This window comes from Melopsittacus undulatus, chromosome 6 (genome assembly GCF_012275295.1).
Source record: "Melopsittacus undulatus isolate bMelUnd1 chromosome 6, bMelUnd1.mat.Z, whole genome shotgun sequence".
Lineage (NCBI taxonomy): Eukaryota > Metazoa > Chordata > Aves > Psittaciformes > Psittaculidae > Melopsittacus > Melopsittacus undulatus.
In genome coordinates, this window is record NC_047532.1 from 61,132,121 (window position 1) to 61,153,192 (window position 21,072).

General features: G+C 38.3%; 1 protein-coding gene across 4 annotated transcripts in view; it reads right to left on the reverse strand.

The window, feature by feature from the left end:
* The window catches only part of CAMSAP2 (calmodulin regulated spectrin associated protein family member 2), an 87,161-nt gene extending 67,408 nt beyond the window's left edge, over positions 1-19,753 (reverse strand). For 2 of the 4 annotated variants that reach the window (XM_031048027.2, XM_031048026.2), the window contains exons 1-2: positions 19,009-19,753; positions 7,715-7,974 (exon numbers count right to left, since the gene is read on the reverse strand). In XM_031048027.2, the coding sequence (XP_030903887.2) occupies positions 7,715-7,974; positions 19,009-19,147 (399 nt within the window). In that variant the 5' untranslated portion in view covers positions 19,148-19,753. The remainder of the gene's footprint in view (positions 1-7,714; positions 7,975-19,008) is intronic. The other 2 variants (XM_005148074.3, XM_013128768.2) reach the window with 1 other exon arrangement.
* Positions 19,754-21,072: the final 1,319 nt, after the last annotated feature.

The following is a 21,072-nucleotide window of genomic DNA, read 5'->3' on the forward strand; positions in this document are numbered from 1 at the left end:
TCTATTTATACACTGGCCTTAGATTCATGGTTCAGGAAAGCAAAGATATGTTTTATATTGAGGAATACCCTTCCTAATGACTTTCTGATGGATGGGGAAAGCTAACAATCTTCCACTTTTGTAGCAGACAGTCAATTTGTTAAACAGCCAATTTATAACTCAAACGGTTTAACAAGTTACCAGATAAGGTTTTAATACAAGTGTCAGAATGTTTTATTTACATAGGACCAATTCTACTGCATTTTGCTTTGGGTAATTAGGAGCTATATTTCTGCAAGGTAATAAAAATTTCCTACTAGCTCATTGAAAACCTACCACTTCATACAAATGACTCAAGTACACTGCTATTTACTGCATTTACCTAAGTGTCAAACAAAAGCCAGACATATTATGTAGACCTTGCAACATTTTGTTTATTCAACTTCAGGGAAAAAAAAATATAATCCCATAATGGTGTTAAATTCCACAGTTCTTAAGAACAAAGATTTTAATGTTATGATGCATCCACTATGATGACAGAGTGTCCTCTTTGCTGACAAACGAGGGCAGAGTGCCAGAACTCTGTGTGTAGATTAACAAATGCACATTCGCAGTGTTCTTTTGTACTATACTGGAGTAGCTGCTGCATTATGGTGAGAACAAACTATATTCCTTCAACAGCTAGTACAGTTTTGTCCCCTGGTTGCTCTATGTACTAGAGAGAGCTGGTAGTGAAGCTCTCCTTATGTTTACATGACAGACACACACCTCCTGCTAAAAGTAGTCCACTATTTTCCATAATAGGAAGAAAGCAGTGCTCTTAACTAAATAACTGCCTGCTACAACTATGCAAAAGTTTTAGCTTTCCTCTATACAGCAGAAGGGTATTAAGAAATATTTCTCTTGGTATAATTTAAACAAACTAATGAAGACATACTTCCTAGGTTGTCTGTGAAACAATTAATACATCTTTTTCTAAACAGCTTTATTACTATACTCCAAAATACACTTAGCCAAGCAGAAGTAAAACTGTTGCTAAACATTTATTTGAATAACTTTTTTTACGTGAAGATGCACAAAGAAAGTTCACAGTAGCAAACCAACTGCCAAAATCTGAAACACATTAAACAGTGCTGTTGAAACAGGAAGAAAATATTCATAAACTGTGTTTAACAAAACAGTATTTCCTTCAAGGCTAAGGAAAAGACTTCCTGACCATTTTCTACCCAGTATCTGGCATTCTTCACAGACTTTAATTCATACTACCAATTTTTATAATTCATACCTCCTTTTAACTGGTTTTCCTTATTGGGCTTCAGGAGTCAGTATTTTTGGTCTGTTTTTCAGGTTGGGGTTTTTTTTGTTATTGTTTATTGTTGTTGGCGGTTTTGTTTCTTTTTATTTCAAGAACCATCCTCATCCCCTTTTTATTTCCCCCCAGGTTAACAGCAGCATAAGAGAGTACACTAACTGAGAATACTATCAGAAGCTCTTTGGTTCAAAACTGTAATTTGCTCTAGGCAGAAGAATACGAACTATTCTTTTCAGCCCTCACATGTTCCTAAGTAGCAAGGAAGTGAGTAAGACAGACAACTGTCAATAATGACACATGCCTTACTTTCTCATGAAAGGCATGAGACTTGATGTTGGGAGGTACTACCTTGTCTTGAGGTACATGTTCACTTTATTTCCTGTCATCAACAGAAACAATTTCATTTATTTAGTATATCATGTACCTCGATTGGAAGATGTGTTGCAATATTCTCATTTTAGTGGGAAGTTCATTAAATGTAACTGTCACAGTTTTACATTAAAATACACACGAGAATATGTTGCTATTTCTGAATATTGCCTACTATGTTCATATGGGAAAGGTAAATGTAAGGCCAGTTCTGTATAGTGCACAGATTTTATGTCAGTTCTAAGAACACACTTCCAGTGCAATACAAGCAGCACAGTCTATTCAATAGATCTGCACTGAAATGAATCCTGTTCTTAAAAAGAACAATCTTATTTTGTTAATTTCCATGTAAGAATGCTTAGGGATACAAAACTGAAATGTCAGCCACATTGCTGGAACTCTGAGTAAAGCCAGACCTTGATTTCCGTAGTGAAATTAGGGATACAGGAAGCAAAAAAAAATCACAAAGATAAAAATTAAAGCTAGAGAAATATAAAAGGCTTCTGGTTTTCTTTTGTGTTGAGAGCTGTAAACATGAAAGCAATGGATAGGATCAATCTTTTATCAGAGTTGCTGGGAAGGAGCAGCAAAGAAACTGTACTTTGTGCTCCCTACAACATAACCTGGGTGTCAGTAGCTCTGCTACCTTTTGCATTAGTTGCCACACTTGGTGCGCAACGTGACTGGACAACATTCCATGAAAACCTGAAGGATGCCGCAAAGGGCTTTGTGGTTCCCTATGTCTTCTGCAAATTCCTGAGACAGGTATCCACATTATCTTTTAGAGTTAGCTTCTACCTTTATTTGCAGACAGTCCTTGTTAAGCAGATTTCAAAACTGATGTTCTAAGAATAAAGGGCTATTTTCTCCCACAAAAGATATTTCTAATAAATAATGGTCTTTTACTGCCATTTTCTTTTCAGCTATTCATAGATGATGGTACTTATGAATAAAAGTAAGCATAGATCCATTTAATTGTGTATTTTTATTTCATCTGCAGTTTCTTTCAACTGGCTTGGAGAAACACAGAAGCAACTCAATTTGACTGCAGTCAAGCTAATCGTTTACACAGGCCAAAGAATGGCATAGGTAGTACATATTCAGAGGTCAGTTTCAGAAAACAGGCCCAGTTTAAGACATTCTTCAATCCCAGAAAAACTACAGAAATAAAAAATAGTTACAACACTGATAGCCTGTATGTGTTGCACACACTAAATCCTAGACAAACATACCATAGAACCCATCAAGTCACTGCTGTTATTTACACGACACAGAGAAAAAGCATTTTCTAGATACAAAACTAACATAATTAAAAACAAGCAGCTGGCAAAACAAAATCCCCCGGCTATGTATGAGTCAACACAAACTGCATGAAACAAGCTAATAGAACACCAAGTTGTAAGTTAAGATAGTAAGATCAGAATAAAACTTTCTGAAGAGTTACAGCAGTTACCATGGCCAAGAGAAGTTACCACTCCCTCACTTTGTGCATGAGAGAGCTTGGTTTCCAATGTTACTGTATCTAACAGATGCTTGTGCAATGCCGACTGAAGTGTGATCTTATATCCAACACAAGACCAGCAAAACCACTGGATCGTTGTTCTCAAGCAAATAAGAATCTTACAAGAAATGTGTGAAGAGATGAGTCTAGGAGCTGAGCAAAAAGTACAGAACATCTAAAGATTATATTATCCCAGCCCCAAACCACAGCTGAATGGTTTTATATAGCACGTTAGACTAAATTCAGGTTCTGTTTCACCATTATTTGTTTATTATATCAGTCTTTTGTAAAATATACCACTATGCAAGATGCTTCAATATCACAAGTCTGTTAATATTAGAATCTAGAATATTAGGATTTAACTAACAAATTATGATATCTATGCGCTTAAGTCAAGTAACTGCAAATTCTTCTTACATGTCCTCATTAACAAGTGATTCACAATAGCACAGGAAGCTTGTTATATCATGCCTAAAACAAACAAAAAAAACCAAAAAAACATTCTTCAGGGCAGAAACCACATCTTCTCTTTGTTCTATGAAATGTTTAGTACACGTTTTATTGCTTTACAGAGTTAAAGGAATTCTACAGCATGAAAATGCAGAGGCTGCAGCATGTAGCTGCAAGCTAACTGGGTCCTTCATCAAGGAGAAATAATCCACTGATGAGAGACACTGTCATTTCAAATGAATACAGTCTGTCAGAGACCAAAAGTCTGGACTGCAGGATGAGTTAACCACTCACTGCCATCCTATCCAGAAAAAGACCCAGAGTCCAACTCTGGGTACAAAATCAGCACTATCAATCCCCCTTACTTTCACGTAACTTTTGGTGGCTATGACTAACTTAGCAACTAGTACTGCACAACAAAAAAACAAAACTGGTGCAAAGGTCCCATGAATCACCTCTAGTCCCTCAGTGGATTCACTTCAACCAGCTCTACTCTAGTCTAGTGAAATACGTACAGCTTGGCAAGTGGGCTGCATAATGTAGGTGCAATCCTAGATTCTGTCTTCCAGTTCACTGGCTGAAAGAAACAGTTTGTGGTTGCCAAGATAACTTTACAACACAAGCCAAAAGGGCAGTAACTGTGAGCAGTATGGAAATCTGCCTCAAATGCACACTTTTGACCACCACTAAAAAGGTAATATGGGTATACCTAATTATAACTCGGTTATAGCCCAGATTCACAAACTGCTACAGACAGAATTACCGCCAGACTTTCCCACAGAAGACATCTTCAAGTAAGAAGGTAATTTACAGCTAAATGGATAAATAATTTGGATGACAGCACACTACTTTTTATATTAAAATCCCATACACATGAACTACATCTCAGAATTAGGGAGGTAGCAATATTTCATCCTACCAGCTATGGACTTACTGCTGGGGTTCTGCTGGAACTTCTTATTCCCTTCACATCTTGGCTGACAATTACAGCATCATATGCAGGACTTAGAAGTTCTGGTTTTGGTGGTTTTGGTTTTTTATAGTACTATCACTAATCACTCTACACGAATATAAATTGAAGGTAGCTGCTCAGCTGGGTGACAATTTTCCACAATAGTATTATCCCAAATCAGAGTTTGAATTTTAACAAAAGTTACACTTTTTGATTGTGTTATTCTTAGTCCAGTTTTTATTTTTTTCCATACAAAGAAATATTTAAAAGTATGGCATATCTTCATAGAGACAGTATCTATGTACTCAGTAATCACTAATCTTTTTCTAGTAATTAAATTTTAAGAACTGAATAGTTTTACTCATATTTTTAAACCTTGCCTTTCAAACTTTTTAAGCATCAGGTAATTCCTTTTGTTCTCCTGATCTGAAGTATAATTTTTATCAGAAAAATACACTGGTGCTTGGTTCAACGCCATTTTAATTTCAAGCTTTAGACTATTTCTGCCCTGTTTAAAGTCTAAGCAGAGCCAAGACCATGTAATATTCAACCTGGAGAGTAGTAACACAGTATTTGGTTCTTTTGCTTCCCTACCAAAAATAAAAGTAGCAGGATGATCCTATCAACTAAGAAGACTTAAAAGAACAAACATAGAATTAAGTTTTAACAGCTTGCAATACATGGAGAACAGAAATAGAGATACACTGAATACTTCTGCAGTGTTACCACAAGATGCAATCTCTCAGGAAGATTTTCAGTTACAAAGTTTTTAAATCAGAAAAAGCCTAAAGGCTAACCTAGCTTTCAATTTTACCCATAAGCCAAACATAAGAAATGTGAACAATCCTAACAGAAGAAAGACTAAACCAAAACAGACTCTACATGAACTTCCCTATCCCTATGAAGGGGACACTTTAACAAAAGCTTTTGTTCCTGTTACCACCTGTTAATTTCATGAAATTCCTCTTTCCTAATCCCATTCCACTGGAGGAAACTTATTTTTACATATGCATACACCTACGTAATTATCCGCACATACACACAAACATAAGAATTTGCAGCTTCTCAAATTAGATACTAATGCAGCCAAAACAGCCATGACTAACAAGTAAATTGTCATCTATTCCAAGCCCAGTGCATAACGAAACACATCCATTTCCTAGACTTTTCAAAGACTTCAAAATATAAGGTGCTCCCTAAAAAAAGATTGTTTTAGTTATCTAAGAAACAGAAAACACCAAGATTTAACATGCTTGCTTTAGTAAGTAGTCACACGTGAAGTAAATCAACAGTCAATCAATAACCTGTAGTACAAGGAATTCCAAGTCCGCTGACCATATCTACACACATTATAAAGCACAAGTAAAATTAAATCATTCCATACTCAAATCTCTTTCCATAGTTTGCTGTCATAATAAACTCACCCTTTTTTCAGCAATAGAAACACAGTACATCTCTCCCCTATTCATGCAGAAGTCAGGATAGCAAAGACAAAGACTACCATACTATTTTTTATTATATTACCCAAAATTACATTGAACACAGGTTCAATGCCATCTGGCCTACTAGAGGAATGAATGAGTTAATTAGATATGCAACCCTTTTTTTCTACTTTGAAAAAGAAAAATGAATTCCATGCTCTAAACCAGGACATACATTTTACTTTGTAAGACTTGTAGAAACTGTGACACATGGAAAAGTAGGAAAAGTTACAGAAAAAGATCAAAAGGATAATTTTAAGACTGGAAATACCACAACAGACGTATTTTAAATTCTCTGTCAACCTTACTAATTGTATAATAAGGAAAAAGGTTGAAATTTCCCAACTGAAATGTAGCTCTGCTGCTAGGAGCTTGCACATGGATGTGAGCATGGCATGACAAATGAAAACTTTTGGGCTCAGACTATTAGTACTGAGACTACAGTTTCACAGCCATTCCTTTGGTAGCAATTGTTTCAGGTACAGCTGCTCTTCTGCCCAAGCCAGTTGGGTTTCCGCTTCAGTGTTCCCTCCCATTGTCACAGCTCAGCTGCTTGTCAACTAACTCACTCATCTGTTGTTGTCAACTTGTCAACTATCACTCATCTGTTGTTGGTACTAGAGCACGGACAAGTGACCTGGGCAGAGCAGGAATCTAAGGATGTCAATCTGCTACAACACTGATGCTTGAATAACTACTTGCTGGACTATACCTAAACAACACGGCAAGGAAAGACATAAACACCAGCTCAAGCACAGAGGAAATACAGAATTGCTACTGAAATGCATTAAGCAACATTAATTATTGAATTAAAAAGTAGAAAACCAAACTAGAGAATACTGATGTATTTTTCTCAACTGACAAATCCGAAAGCAATGCCACTTACAACTGCTCTAGAAAGAGATCAAATGGGAAAACACTTCATGTTTATATATTTTCTAGATAAAAAAACTAAACAATAAAAAGTCAAAAAAATACTTCAAACAACTGAATATTATTCTGTCATACTGTTATTTTATAAACAATCACATATAGCCATCCTTTTTACAGACTTTTTTTTTAACTCGTCTTTAAACAAAGAAGAACCATCACTTAGGAGCTTAATCTGTAGAACTAATGTTTTAATTAGCAGCTGTATAAAGCAAAGACATATTATTAAGTTCCCATGAAAGAATATACTGTTGTTCTGTGTTTAATATTTACTTAATATCTAAGTGATGACTACTGAATGCTATTAATGTTATTATTGACATGCCTATGTCATTAAAACCTTTTTTTTTCAATGGTAACCAAAGATGCCTACAAAATACAAAATACCCCAAACTATTTTCTAACCACTTTTCCAACACAAATGTTCAATGACAGTCAGTTCTGTAAAACAGACATCAAAGTGATCATATTGATCATATTGTCACTGCTATATTTCAAAATGTAAAACTTAAACAGAATGATTGGTGTTTTCAAGCATTAGTACAGAGGAAATACACATGCACTGAAAAGTATAAGGAGGTGGAAAAACAAACCAAAACAATCATAACCCTGCCAGTAATAAATCATTTTTAACTTTTGAGAAAAATTCTTCAACATAATGATATAGGTTAAAAGATAGCTATGTAGTTTTTGGGAGTACACAGAAGAACAGAAGAAATATATAAGTTTTAATCACTCACCATCTGAATTGGTTTTTTGTGAAGATCTCGTTCAGTCACCAACTTTTCTTGGTCAGTAACATAAAGGCCTTTTTGTGCCAGGGCTTGAATAACAGCATCATGACCTAGAAGTGGTTTTGCAGCATCACTCTTGAGAATAAGGCTACCAGCACGACAGTAGAGTTCTGCAGACAGCAGCAAGTTAACAACAGGGGGTTTAATGTGCTCCTGGTCATACTGGTCTGTGTAAAATGGTTCTCGTAGTTCTTGTGGAACATTTTCTACAAAAAAAAAAAGACACAGTATTAGGCTTTTTTATATGTATGAACTCAAACTTATGTTAAAGAAAGCACAGTCAAGGGAAGGCCAGAGTCATTATCAGTCATCACAATATTAAAACGCTAGGGAAAATTGCATACAAAGTTAGCATTTGAGCTACAAACAGGAGCTTAAGAAAAATTCAAGACCAATTACACACTGCAAAGGCCACACTAGAAGGCCAACATGTGGTTGCAGCATTGTTACTTGAAAATGTTCTGGCTTCTCCAAATACGTGCCCAAACAGTTTCATTTCCTTGGCATAACATTATATAGTCAGACATACAAAGGCAGAACACCACCCATTTATATAGGAACCCGTCTCTACTACAAAAATAGAATCAACTTTGAATGTTATATTTTAGCACAGATTAATTTGAGATAAAAAGGACACCTTCCACTCAGCATCCTTCTAGGTTTTATGTATGCAAGAGAAATTTGATTACTATACTATCTATTTCAAAGGTCATGCATCACAGACTGATAACAATCCAGCAGCCCAAAATAATGGGGAAAGTTAAAAAATATCATCAGCTTCCTTCTGAAAAATACTTAATTATTATTTGTCCATTTGTGTAACTGACTTCCCTTAGAACTGTGGCTTTCGTTTTTCAGAGAAGTGGCTTAGCTCCCACAGAAAGGTATGCAAGATTCTGTGAAGTTTATGCTGAGATTTTAACCCCTAAATTAGCATTCCAAGACAACCTATCATTTTTTCCAAATACTGTATATAACACAATATAGGCAGAGTATATTTATAGTTGTCTGCCATAAAAATAATAGTTATGAATTAATTCTGTATGGTGCTAGATCAAATTAAATTAAATCACCAGAGAAATGGAAAGTAACTTAGACATGCTTTCGCACTTCACCTTTCTTGACACAGATACTGCAAGATGCTCCATTTTCCCTGCATAAGAATTTCACTCTCCCCTGTTGTCAAATTAGTTAAGCCAACAGCATTTATGGAATAAACATCATGTGATTCTTTTCCTGAGCCCAAATAGAAAAGTCTATTTAATTACAACAAGTAAAAAAAAAAAAACACCAAAAAAACAAAAACAAACAAAAACACCCCACAAAACAAAAGCCAACAAAAGGTTTAGGAAAATAGTTATGCAACTCTATCCCCTTTGCCTTCATCTGGCTAGATGGTTAGAGACAAGGTTTGAAGCAGAGCGTGGTAGTAAACAGCCCAATAAGGGTGGAGCAAGTGAGAGAGAAGAAACAGAACATGCCATCACAAGATAATGACAGATTATCTTCTTTCTCATACATATTCTATTGCAACTTTTGTGCTTCCATTATAGGCTTTGGAAGAAAGAGCTAGCTGCCTTCTAGCTACGAAAGGAAAAGATATACATTATAGAATGCAAAAAGGGAAAGAAATAAGACATTTAAGAAAGTATGCGTTAAAGAAGGATGGTTAAAAAAACAAAAAAAAAAAGATATCACTTCTTATTTGCTAATTCAGAAGATCAAGGGGAAGAGAGGTATTATTTATAATTTGCTTAAACCAGGACCCTAAATTGGGCTAACAACTTGACAGCTCTGTTTCAGAATACATACTGAAAACACACTGTCAGCAAAATTACATTGCCCTTTACAATACAAGCCTAATGCCTAACATGACTTTTCCCCCAAGATAATAACAAAACTACTAACAGAAAAACCCACACCAATGTCAGGCAATGATATTGCCATATTCTCTTGCCACTTCCCAGCCTCACTTATTGGCTTTAGAGGACCTACAATCACCCAAAACTAGAAAAGGCACTTATAATTAAAGAACTCTATGAGCTGCTAGTTGCCTGTTTCCCTATATATTATTTCCACCTATCACAATTCTACCTGTCCTTCCTGCTTTCCCTTGTTTGTCCATATGTTGTCTATTTCAATATTACACTTATCATTTCTGAAGTCCCTCATGATCCATCTCCATCTTGGAATCAGGAGCTCATTCCTCATATGACTTTATCCTCTCCAATTCCAAATGCCAACTTTAAAAGCATCTTCATGCTAGAGAGCATTAGAATTTTTTTTTAATGTCACACAATGCACAGGCAGCAGATTTTGCCTTCTTTGAAACACACCCACTCACCATTTTTTAATCACATAGGAAGTTAGACGGAATGGGGGGCAACAGGGAGGAAGATTAAAGCAGTCAGTAATTTCTTCTAAGACCTAAAAAAGCCTAAATGACAATGACAGGTTTCAAGTTTGAAAATTTGAGCCAGAAAATAAAACTAAAGACAGGAAATAACTCATCACCTGTAATGAGTAATTTTTGATCTTCAGTATCACTGAAACAGACCTTAAAAAGATATGGTAAGATGCAGTTAATGCATTTATCATGAAAATATGCTATTACTGGGGTTTAGTAATGAAAAACCCCTCAATACACTAAAAAACCCCAAACCAAACAAGATTATAACTATGCAGGGAGAACAGAATTATTCGTAAAGGGTATCTCAGCTTCTGAAAAGTAAAGCAACAGCAAAGTGAGATGTCTTTTTTTTTTTCCTTCACTGGTGTTCACAAAATAAATCCGGAATAGAAACTTCTTGATGTTCATAGAAATAAAACAAGAAAATAAATTTATTAGAGATTCAGAATACAGAAACAAGGGGCTAGGAAGATTAACTGTGACTACAGACATACTCTGAATTTGTAAAAAGAAAACACGTGAAAGCACACAAAATCCCTGCTGTAACAAGATCAGAAGTCCTCACAAAAATTCCTGTCACAACTCCTTTGGCACAGACAGAACCACGCGTACTTTTCCACATTTATCACATGTATCAAACTGTCTGGTATCAGAATAGACCTTGATAGAAGATTCAAACTGTGTTCTCATCTCTGTTACAGTTTAAAGTGGGGGGGGAACAAACGAAAACAAGCACGGCAGCTAGACATGGAGGAAACTCTTCCCGTTACTGATCTCAAACTAACAGCCCTTCCAAAGCTGGCGTGTGTTGCCTTTGCAGTCCTGTGGAGGAGAATTTCAAGGCTATGTCCAGTTTGCAGCAGATTACCAGAACAACTAACGGGGTCAAAAGCCTTTACTGACAATTCTGGCAGGATTGGAGATTGTTCAATAGTTCTGCTAGGCAGAGAAGAATTTTAACACTAATTCCCAAGATACACATTTTACCAATCCCTTTCCTTCACCCATCTGACAAGCACCTTTTAAGATTAAACCTGAAGTCAATGAACAGTTTCGAAATAAATACCTTGTTGCACATGCTGCCATAAACTGCCATTTGGCCTTGCAATTTGTGGCAAAGTACAGGATTATGCCAGGGAGATACATCCAGAACACAGAGTTTAGGGAGTCCAGCACATAAGCACAGATGAGACCATGGGAACGAGGTCTGTTTCTGCTGGAGAGGTGCTGGGAGGATCTCTTCCAGCACTGAATGGGCAGGTTTTAGAAACAGACTTGGACTGTGAAGTGACACAAGGCAGCGGCCACAAGCAGCCACAAGAAAAATTTCAACTGGATAGAAATAAAAAACAGTTCTTCACCACAAGAACAGCAGAGCACAGAACACAGACAAGGACTTTCAATGTTTGAGGGGACAAGACCCTGAGAAACCTCTGAAGCCTGCTTTCCTTGGAGCAAAAGGTTAAACTGGACAATCTCCAGAGACTGCTTTTAGACTGTTTTTTTCTAAAATTATCAACAGGGACACAGGACTCAATTTTGGAAAACTTTTTGGGGTAGGCACTTAAGAAAATGTAGTTTGACAATGAATTTCATATTGAACTGTGAAGAGAATAAATGAAGCTATGTACAAGTTCAAGACACAGGGAAAAGAAAAAAAGGAAACACCACATTAGCCAAAACAATAATGTAAACTTAACAATCAGGCTAACTTTAAAAGAGTATTCAACACATGTTCAGGTAATTTTTCCATATATTATAATGTACTGAAAAGCTCTGCATATGCTCTCTTTAGAGAAGAAAAAAATTTAATGCAAACAAGGGATTATTATTTCTCCCCACCATGAAATTGAATTGTAAATTAGCTTTCCATTTAAACAGACCTTTTTAAATAGAAGGAATATTCTAAAAATAATTCATGGCTACCACCCCTGAATTGACCTTTAAAACCTGTTTTATAAACAAAATTCTCTGCTCAGTTCAGTGTGAATTACTCCTTGGAGTATAGTCTGAATTCCTCTTTTGGAAAAATTTCTTTCATTAGTATGAAAAGTCTATACTTTCTTTAAAAATAAACTGGTTTTTTGTAGTTTCCACACATTAATACAATTCTTTGAGTTACATGACTATTGAGTTTCTCAAATTTACAAGACTTCCAAGTTTAAGAATGTTTGCATTAAGGAAGTCCAAAAGTTTAAAAGTCTTTGTCAACAAGTTCTCTTTTTATTTTTCCTTTTTTAATCCTGAGGATAATATTTATAATATAATATAAAATGTTTCACTGTGGGCTAATTAAAATATCAATCATTCCTGAGAGCCACGAGGCCACATTAAGCCTCAGCCTAGAAACCGCCAATCTTTACAGGTTACTGACGTCAATCAACCAAGACATTAAGGAAAAAAACTGTGCAAGACTGAGACTTAATACAGAATTATTTCATGAAAATTCTGACTAATACCTTTAATCACTTCCTAGTGCAAACTAGTTGAAGAATTTATGCCAAATCTTAATGGACTCAATTACTTGACAGCTTTCTGCAAGGCAGCAAAGGTATGCTTTTGCGATTCAGTAACAGTGTTAAGTTACTTCATTCAGACTCCTACTTCGCAACAAGAATTCTGGTGCCCCATTTGCCAGTTGGGCACAAGAGAGCATAGCTTTGCATGAAACTCAAGAGTCCAAGGACTGTGAACAGGTCAGAGAAGCATGTTTTATATTATTTTGCTTCTGATGATTTTTTTGTAGTTGCCTTAGTAGAAGAAGGAGACATTTCAATTTGATGTTTTACTCTGAAGCCACCTTCAGTGCAGTTCTAGGTTTTATGTCAGATTATTAACCAATGAAGCAAGTCGATGCTACCAAAAAGAGAAATAATGAAACAAGACTTCGAATTGGGAAGCAGAAAACCAAATGAGACAGTTGATACAAAAAGACTTTTTACTTTTTGTTTAGTTGAATCAGTTTGCCACTTACATAGTTCTTGGCTAGCATGCCATAAGCATAGCTCTGCCTATAGGCAAGTGTCTAAATGGTCAACCGCTATAAATTTACAGCAGGCAATTTCACTATCACAATTCTTAACTCTGTTCAGCTAACTAAAATGAACTTGTGAGATTCTTAGATTTAACATCATGGAAGTACTATGAATGAACAGACCCTATACTCCTGCCCTTAGATGCCAAAAAAAATTAACCACTACCCACTGCTTTGATAGCAGTTTTGTACTTATAAGGGATACCTTATGAAAAGTAAACAAACCAACAAACCCAAAAACCAAAATCACAAAACATCCGAGGAAAAAACATGCACAGGCTCCCCCTTCATAGCCCACCTAGATCTCAGGTATTTCTTTGAACCCTGCGAATCACATAAGAAATGCTCTACTGGGTCACACTAATTGTCAACCCCATCCAGTATTCTGTCTTCAGCAGCACAACAGGAAGTGCTACTCACAAAGCATAAAAAATTTGACTGGCAGAGGCATTTCCTATTAAAATGGGAAAGTTTAACATCGACTGTACTGAAGCCTACATATTGATTTAGGTTTTGATAAACAAAAGAAAGACTCAGAATTCACCCTGGCAATAAAGAGATCGATTTGTATAGCATTAATACCTTCAGAACTTATTTTTGAGAAAGCCAAGACATTTCAATTCTGTAGCAAAATAATAAATTTCCCACCTGAACCAGTAATTTTGTATTCTCCAAGGGGTAGGGGGAAATGTATGTGCATGTGTAAGAAGGACTTACCTTATCTTTTGAATGCCTTGAAAGTTTTTCAACCCAGCCCCATTTTCCAGAACAATCAGCAAAATACTCAAGAGCCCTGTGTTTATATGCATCAACTACAACTTCAGATGGCTCTACCAAGCCTAATAGTTTGGGAAGCTCATACAATTTTATTTATTTACTTTTAAAAAGTGATTATAGAATCATAGAATAGTTAGGGTTGGAAAAGACCTTAAGATCATATAGTTCCAACCCCCCTGCCACGGGCAGGGAGACCTCACACTAAACTATATCACCCAAGGCTTCATCCAACCTGGCTATGAACACAGTCAAACCATGTTTTGAATGTGTTCTACAGAAAGGAGTGATGCAATCAACTTTTAAGTAGACCACCTCAGGAGATTATTAGTCCAACTAACTTATTTTAGCACTATTGACCAAAGCACCAATTTGCAAGCACCTAATTTCAAGAGATCATGGAAGAGAAATCTATTAAAACAACATTGACTCTCAAGATTCTCAAAAATTTGCTTCTGTACTTCTAACTCTTATGCATTTTTGTGCTAGCTGCCAAACTGAGTAGAACTAAAGGGATTTGGTCTGCTAGGAAAAGACTCAAAGATGTTCCGGCCTGCAAAAGTCAACATAAGAAATGAGACTATTTAGTTAAAAATCGTTGCCAGGAGAACCATGAAAGGAGGAAATTAACATTGTGTATCTGACAGAAACACCTGCAAACAGCAATAAGTAGCTGCATATGAATTCTGAAAATATTAATCAACACTAGAAACCTATTTTTAAGTTTCTTGAGTAATGTTTCATTAAAGATGATGCAATAGCTTCAGGCATCTATAAAGGATAAATTTAATGTTAAAAGGTGGATGGGCTATTTTATGCTGACTGCAGAAAACAGCACAGTTTAGAACAAGCATTCATATTTGTGCAGCTTTTATTTAGTTTACTGCTGTTAAAAGTACTTCATGCTAAACCAGTGAAATTTACTCCTGTAGCAGGATAATATGTTGTATGAACAGTAGGACAGCAACAGATTTAACTTGAGTTTAAAATTACTCCCGTAACTTTCTGAGAATCATACATGTCACATATAGTCTTAACTCAGTAACTAAAAACCTGATGCAAAGCTGCCTGAAAAACAATTTTCGAAGAGTACTCAGATATCCCCTATCAAGCAGGAAGAATGTGTACATCAAGGTTCAAAAATTAATACCTTCATCTGTACTGTGGTTCTAGAGAAGCAATTCCAAGATACAATGGGATTGAAAGCATTTTCCAGGATAAAGTTATAATTCCAGATGATTTTGATAAGTGGTAGAAGTGGTTTGAAAATAGGATGCAGTTATGTAAGTATAGCTGCAAAGCAGGAACCTACAACTGTACAATTACAAGATGGGAACAACTGAGTAGGCAGCAGTTCTGCAGAGAAAGATATGGAGCTACAGTGAATCACAGACTGAATGAGTCAACAGTTCTAGGCTGATGCAAAAGTGACAAACATCATATTCTAGTGAATAAATGAGAGTATTACAGGTTGGAAAGATGAAGTAGTTTTTCAAATCTACCCTGTACTGATAAGGGTTTAGCTTGCCCATTAGATCTAGATTCAAGTAGAATTCATGCAAAACCTACCACAGAAAAAATACAGGTAAAAAAACAACAAAACAAAAAAATAAACAAAACCAAAACACCCAAAAAGAGCCCAAAAAAACTTGACTTACAAATATGAAGTTGGAAAAAAAAAAAAAGCAGCCTGTTTTGTCTAAACAGCAAAACAAAGACAAGACACTTTTTTTATTATGTGAAAGATGTCATAAGCAGGTAAGGTGTCCACCAGGGAATAGGATATATCCACCAGGAATAGGATAACTAATCACCTACAGGGTAGAAAAGACATCAAGATTATCATGCTGTTCTAGCATCTCGAGGTAAATAAGGATTCGAATTGTCTAGCAGACATACTGAGGAATCTCTGTAATTGGAGATTTTCAAAAAACAGGCTAAACAAACATCTGTCAGGAATGATGTATATTTAGCTCAGCATGCCTTTAGGATGGTGGGTGGATAAGACCCTTTCCAGCCACGTTTTGAGAAGACAGAAACTTCACACTACAAAATAATGAAATCTACATCCATTGTTTTAGGAATACAAAGGACAGAGTAACCCAATGTCAGGACCTTTTTTAAATCATTCCTATGCATTAAATGCCATTATATTTTAAAGCTGAAGCATACAATATCAATACAGTTCAACAACCTCTCTGAAAAGCTGTTTTTCCATACTGAAATGGTTAACTCCCAGCACTGGAAATTAATGCTGCAATCTAGTGCCTACAGTTCTAATTTCTAAGGTCAAACATTCCCCCTTTCATACTTGCAGCAAAACATGAAGGCATAAAATCGTACACTCCCTCTACATTTAAATATCTATGCTGTGCTCAATTGGCATTTCTTAAAACAAAAAAAAAAAACACAAGATGCCTTTGACAACTGTTAGTATACCATTACTCTGTTAAGAGACATTATTAATAAGACAACTTGCTTTGACTTGCCTGTGTTGTAGGCCAGAGTCTACTCTTGCAGCTTCACTGAGGACCACAACAACATACAATTGTTGTCTCAGTTTTTGGACACTGAGAGACATCAATTAAACATAAAAAGCCACTATAAAATAACAAACAGTACTTACATAAAAATGTTCTTTTTTCCCCTAGAAAAAAATTCTCTTCACAACACCTAGCAAAGCTGTAGCCACGATTTTGATTGTATTAAAATTTGCTTTTAAGAATGTGAAATACGTCCACTGAAAAATATGCCCATTTGATATATAATTTAATATACAGATATAAAGATTTAGTTTTTTCAGTGAATACATGATTGCAACAACTCAGACTTTTCATTAATCAAAATGAATGGCATTAATTTATTTCAGAGAGGGTGGAGAAAAAATCCTTCACTTCCTCAGCCCACTTAAGGAATTCCAGCATTTCAGGGATAAAAAAAGAAATAAAATGCAGCACCCATAAACACACTAATAATCCTGTCTATTTCCTTTGTACAAACGTATATCACAACAGGGATAAGATATGACTGAGGTTCTGATCTATTCCAAAGAATTCAAATAACAACCCCACGCTTCCTTTCTGGAAAAGGTGAATATCAGTTCTTCTGTTTTGCTCCAACTGTAAAGGAACCATTTGTATTGCAGACATACAGCTCTTGTATACTGTTTTTCCTGACTTGAGCCATAGTCTTCTTTGAAGCTACTACTGACATTAACCTAGTGGAAGAACTGTGAGATCAGAAACACTACAATTGTGTATGCTTACCCCTCTTCCTACTATTACATTATGGCAGTATTTAGAGGGCAGATGGAGCTATTATCTCTTCTAATCATGTTTCATTTGTGAATCTCAGAACAGCCATGGTAATGAAGAGAAAGACTAAGGGAATTTGTTTTGGATCATGCTTTCTATAGGAAGTAGGAATAAAGTACCCTGCAAGTTGCTTTATATATCCAATAGGAACTCAACCAATATAAACCAAGACATTTCAATCACAGGCCGAGAATCTGTAAGACTCCAGTAGAAAACACTTCCCAGGTTAGAATCCTGGGTTATATAATGGCATAAACACTGTAAACCCAGAAACCCATGAGTAGAGTCCATACAACCGAGTTATCTAAAAACATAGCTACCTAAAAAGATCTCTGAAAATGCTGAATCAAGGTCTTCCAAGAATTTTCACTACTATGATTTTATCACTTATGTCTGCTTAGCTAATAAAAGCACACATAAAAAGATTATATACTTGCCCAGATTTCACAAAAGAAAGTAAACAGAGTTAATTGACAAATCTTTACATGCAAACAGTATTTTGATCCTTTTCTTCTTTCTGAAGTGACAAACGTGATTTCCATAGCTACTGACCTTACTGAAATTTCACTAAATTCAACAACTTTGAAAGCAGCTTTTGGGAAGCATCATGTAAAATATAAACAGCTCCCTAAGGCATCATAAAGGTACACCTTTACCCCATTCAAATACATAATACTCTGGCCCTAAACAAATGCAAAAGCTGCTAAATTCCAGAAAAAGGAGCTTTTCCTCTTACTCTATAAAAAATAGGAGTAAAAATATTGACTTACTTTTTAATTCAATTTAAAAAATAAATCCTATTTTTAACCTGTAGGGCATCAAGTGATATACATCAAGTGACATACTACAGCTATATTCAAACAAAAGCAAGAAACAAACAAAACACAGACAAAATAAAACAAAAAACCCACAAACAAACAAAAAACGAAGCAAAGCCACAGCTTGGTAAGTTCTCAAAATCCTTCCCTCAGAAGACTTCTGTAAGTCGGGTGTATTCCTCAAGGCTCAACAATATTTCATGCACAGAATAATAGGTCTGGTATTCCTCAAGGCCCAGGTTTTCAAAGACAGAGCAGTGATGCCTTTCGGAGGCATTATAATCAATTCCATTTAGGCTTGCAGACAGGGAGAGCCTTCTGTATTGTGCAAGCCAAAACCTGGCATTAAGCGTTCTTTTTTCATGAAACCCTTCTTACTGCTTAACCACTCAAATAGCTACAGGCTACTGTCACACATGTCAAAACAGCACACTTCCATTTCCATTGCTAGCCCCCAATTCAGCTCTTAAAACAACATTAGGAAAATTATCGAAACAACAGACAAACACGGATTACATGGCTGTTTAAGGCTTTTTTGCATTCTGGAAGTGTGACCCGGGGAATAAATGAAACACCATTTACAGAGTTTGAGTCCTCAAATAAAACTGCAGTAATTCCAATACACAAAAATTACGTGCCAATAGAAACTGTGGTTTTCCAAAAAGACAGGTAATTAAAACACACACACAAAAAGGCAAAATCACAAGCACACTAAAAACCCCCACAAGTTACAAAGGGAACTAACGATGAGGGAATAGACGAAAGCCATTTCCTACGCACCTCCTACCCCCCTTTCCCAGCTCCCCAGGGAAGGACTCGCACGTCCTCAGGAGCGAAGCAACCGAGCAGGAATCAGCATCAAAGAAAGGGAAGAAGAAGACGCCACCTACCTGTCCCAAAGGCTTTGGCCACTAGCCAGGCGAGATTACAGGCGATTTTCGCTCGAGAGAAATCATAATGGTCAAAAGGTTTGATGGCAGGAACAATGAAAGTCTTCCTCATCTCCTTGGCGTCTACGGCATCCCCCATCTTCTCACAGGACCCCTGACAATTGGGAACTTACATGGTTCTTCCTCCTTCTTCTCCCCCGGCCGGGAGAGACGTCTGTAAATACGCCGACAGCAGCTGAGGCCAGCGCTGAACCCAGCTGTCCGTAAAGGGCTAACACCGCCTCCCGCCTTCCTCCGCACAGGAATGTAGCAGAGCCCGAGCGTCCTCTTCTTCTTCTTCCTCCTGGCTCTTTGTCTCAATTCACTCACGCCAGCCCCCACCCTCCGAAAAAAGGACCCCGGCGGCCCCGGTCCCCGCTTCCCTGGAGAGACCCTCAGGCCAGGGCTGGGCTCCCCAGGCCGCCGCCAGCCCCTCGGCGCAGGTCGGGAGCCGCTAGCAAGGCCCCCGCAACGGCAGAAGGCCGTGATACGGCCCTACCCGGCCCCGGCAGAGGCGCCGAAATGTCAAAACGCCGGGGACCAGCCCCAAACCGCTGCGCAGCCAGCCGCGCCACGTCTCAGGAGCGGCCTGCAGCACGCCAGGAGCAGTGCCGGCTTCAGTACCGCTGTCCTGCGCCCGGGCGCTGCCCCGCCGCCCCTCAGCGAAGGGACGCACTCCCGTCAGCCGCCGCCGCTGCGGCTCTCCACCCGTGGCTGCCGCACTGGATGGGCGAGAAGCCGCTGCGCACGCGCTAGCGCCACGGCCTCCCAGCTCGGGCGCCAGAGGCAGGGGCGGAGCAGGGCGGGGCGGAGTGGGCCGCCCTCAGCCGCCCGGCGGTCACATGGCTCCCCTAACGCACTGGGGCCTCTTGGCGCCGAGCCGGGTGTTGGCTTCGGTCGGGATGGGCATTGGTTCGGGTCTGGGGGAGCTCGGGCGGGCTGAGCTCAGCAGCAGAGAGGGGCGGAGTGTTTCCGCGGGTAAGGGGCTCCCGCCTGTGGGGAGAAGGGCGGTGTCCCTTGGGCGCTGGGCCCGTCAGCTGCTGGCGTCGCCGTTTAGCCACAGCGGGGCCAGGCGGGCCTTCCCGCTCGCGGCCGTTGGCTCTTGCTGGTGCTCTTGAGGGGAAGTCGGGACCAGTCCCAGCTCTGTCTGGGTGCGAGTGGGACTGAGGAGCCGCGGCCGCCTCTTTGGGGCCGGCCGAGCCGCGGCGGCGGGCTTGTCATCCCTTTTGGTGTATTGGTCCCTCCTTTTCTAAATTGCGTCTATATAGAACTTCTCGAATGCTCGGGTAGAAAAATGACAGAGCCTTAAAATGGTTCAGGGCCTGTTCATGTAATAACTGTAATAACAGGCAGTGGTAACAATTAGCCCTAGAGACCATCTGCTGCCTCACTCACCTGTACCTGGGCTGGTTTTGGAAATGCGTGAAATCACTTTAACAGGGGCCTGTGTGGAAATAAGTATTAGTCACAGTAGGAACTAGTACCTGGGTGATTAATGACTTGCATTTGTTGGGATGAGTTGGCTTGGAGGTGCAGGTCTGTGGGTGTGGCAGTCTTGGTGACAGCCTCAGGGTGGTGACCCTGATGGGGAGGCCCTACCTCTGCTCTGTATGGCCACTGTGTAACTGGGTGACCCGCAGGGCCAGGGGGTAGTAAATTTGTGCTTTTTGGCAACAAATAGTCATTAGGTTGGTGTAATGTAGAAATGTGCCCTCCTTCCCTGCCAGCCTGGGTGCTCCAGTAAGCTGTGTGGTGACACAGTTAAGGAAGCTGCTTTGGACACGTCTTGGGTTACTGAAGGACCACTTCTGACTTACATCAGTACAGCTAACCTGCCTTTAGGGTGGTTTTTTTCTGTTGGCTCCCCTCCTGATCTTATGGTAAACTGTGTCTTCCCACTGATGCTGTCTGAGATGGGTTGGATTTTCGTTTGGTTTATGTTGGGTTGGTTTTTTTTCAGCCCCACTGAGTCTGGAAAAGACTATTTAATCACAGTCTTAGCATTATACTGTAAGGTTTCAAATA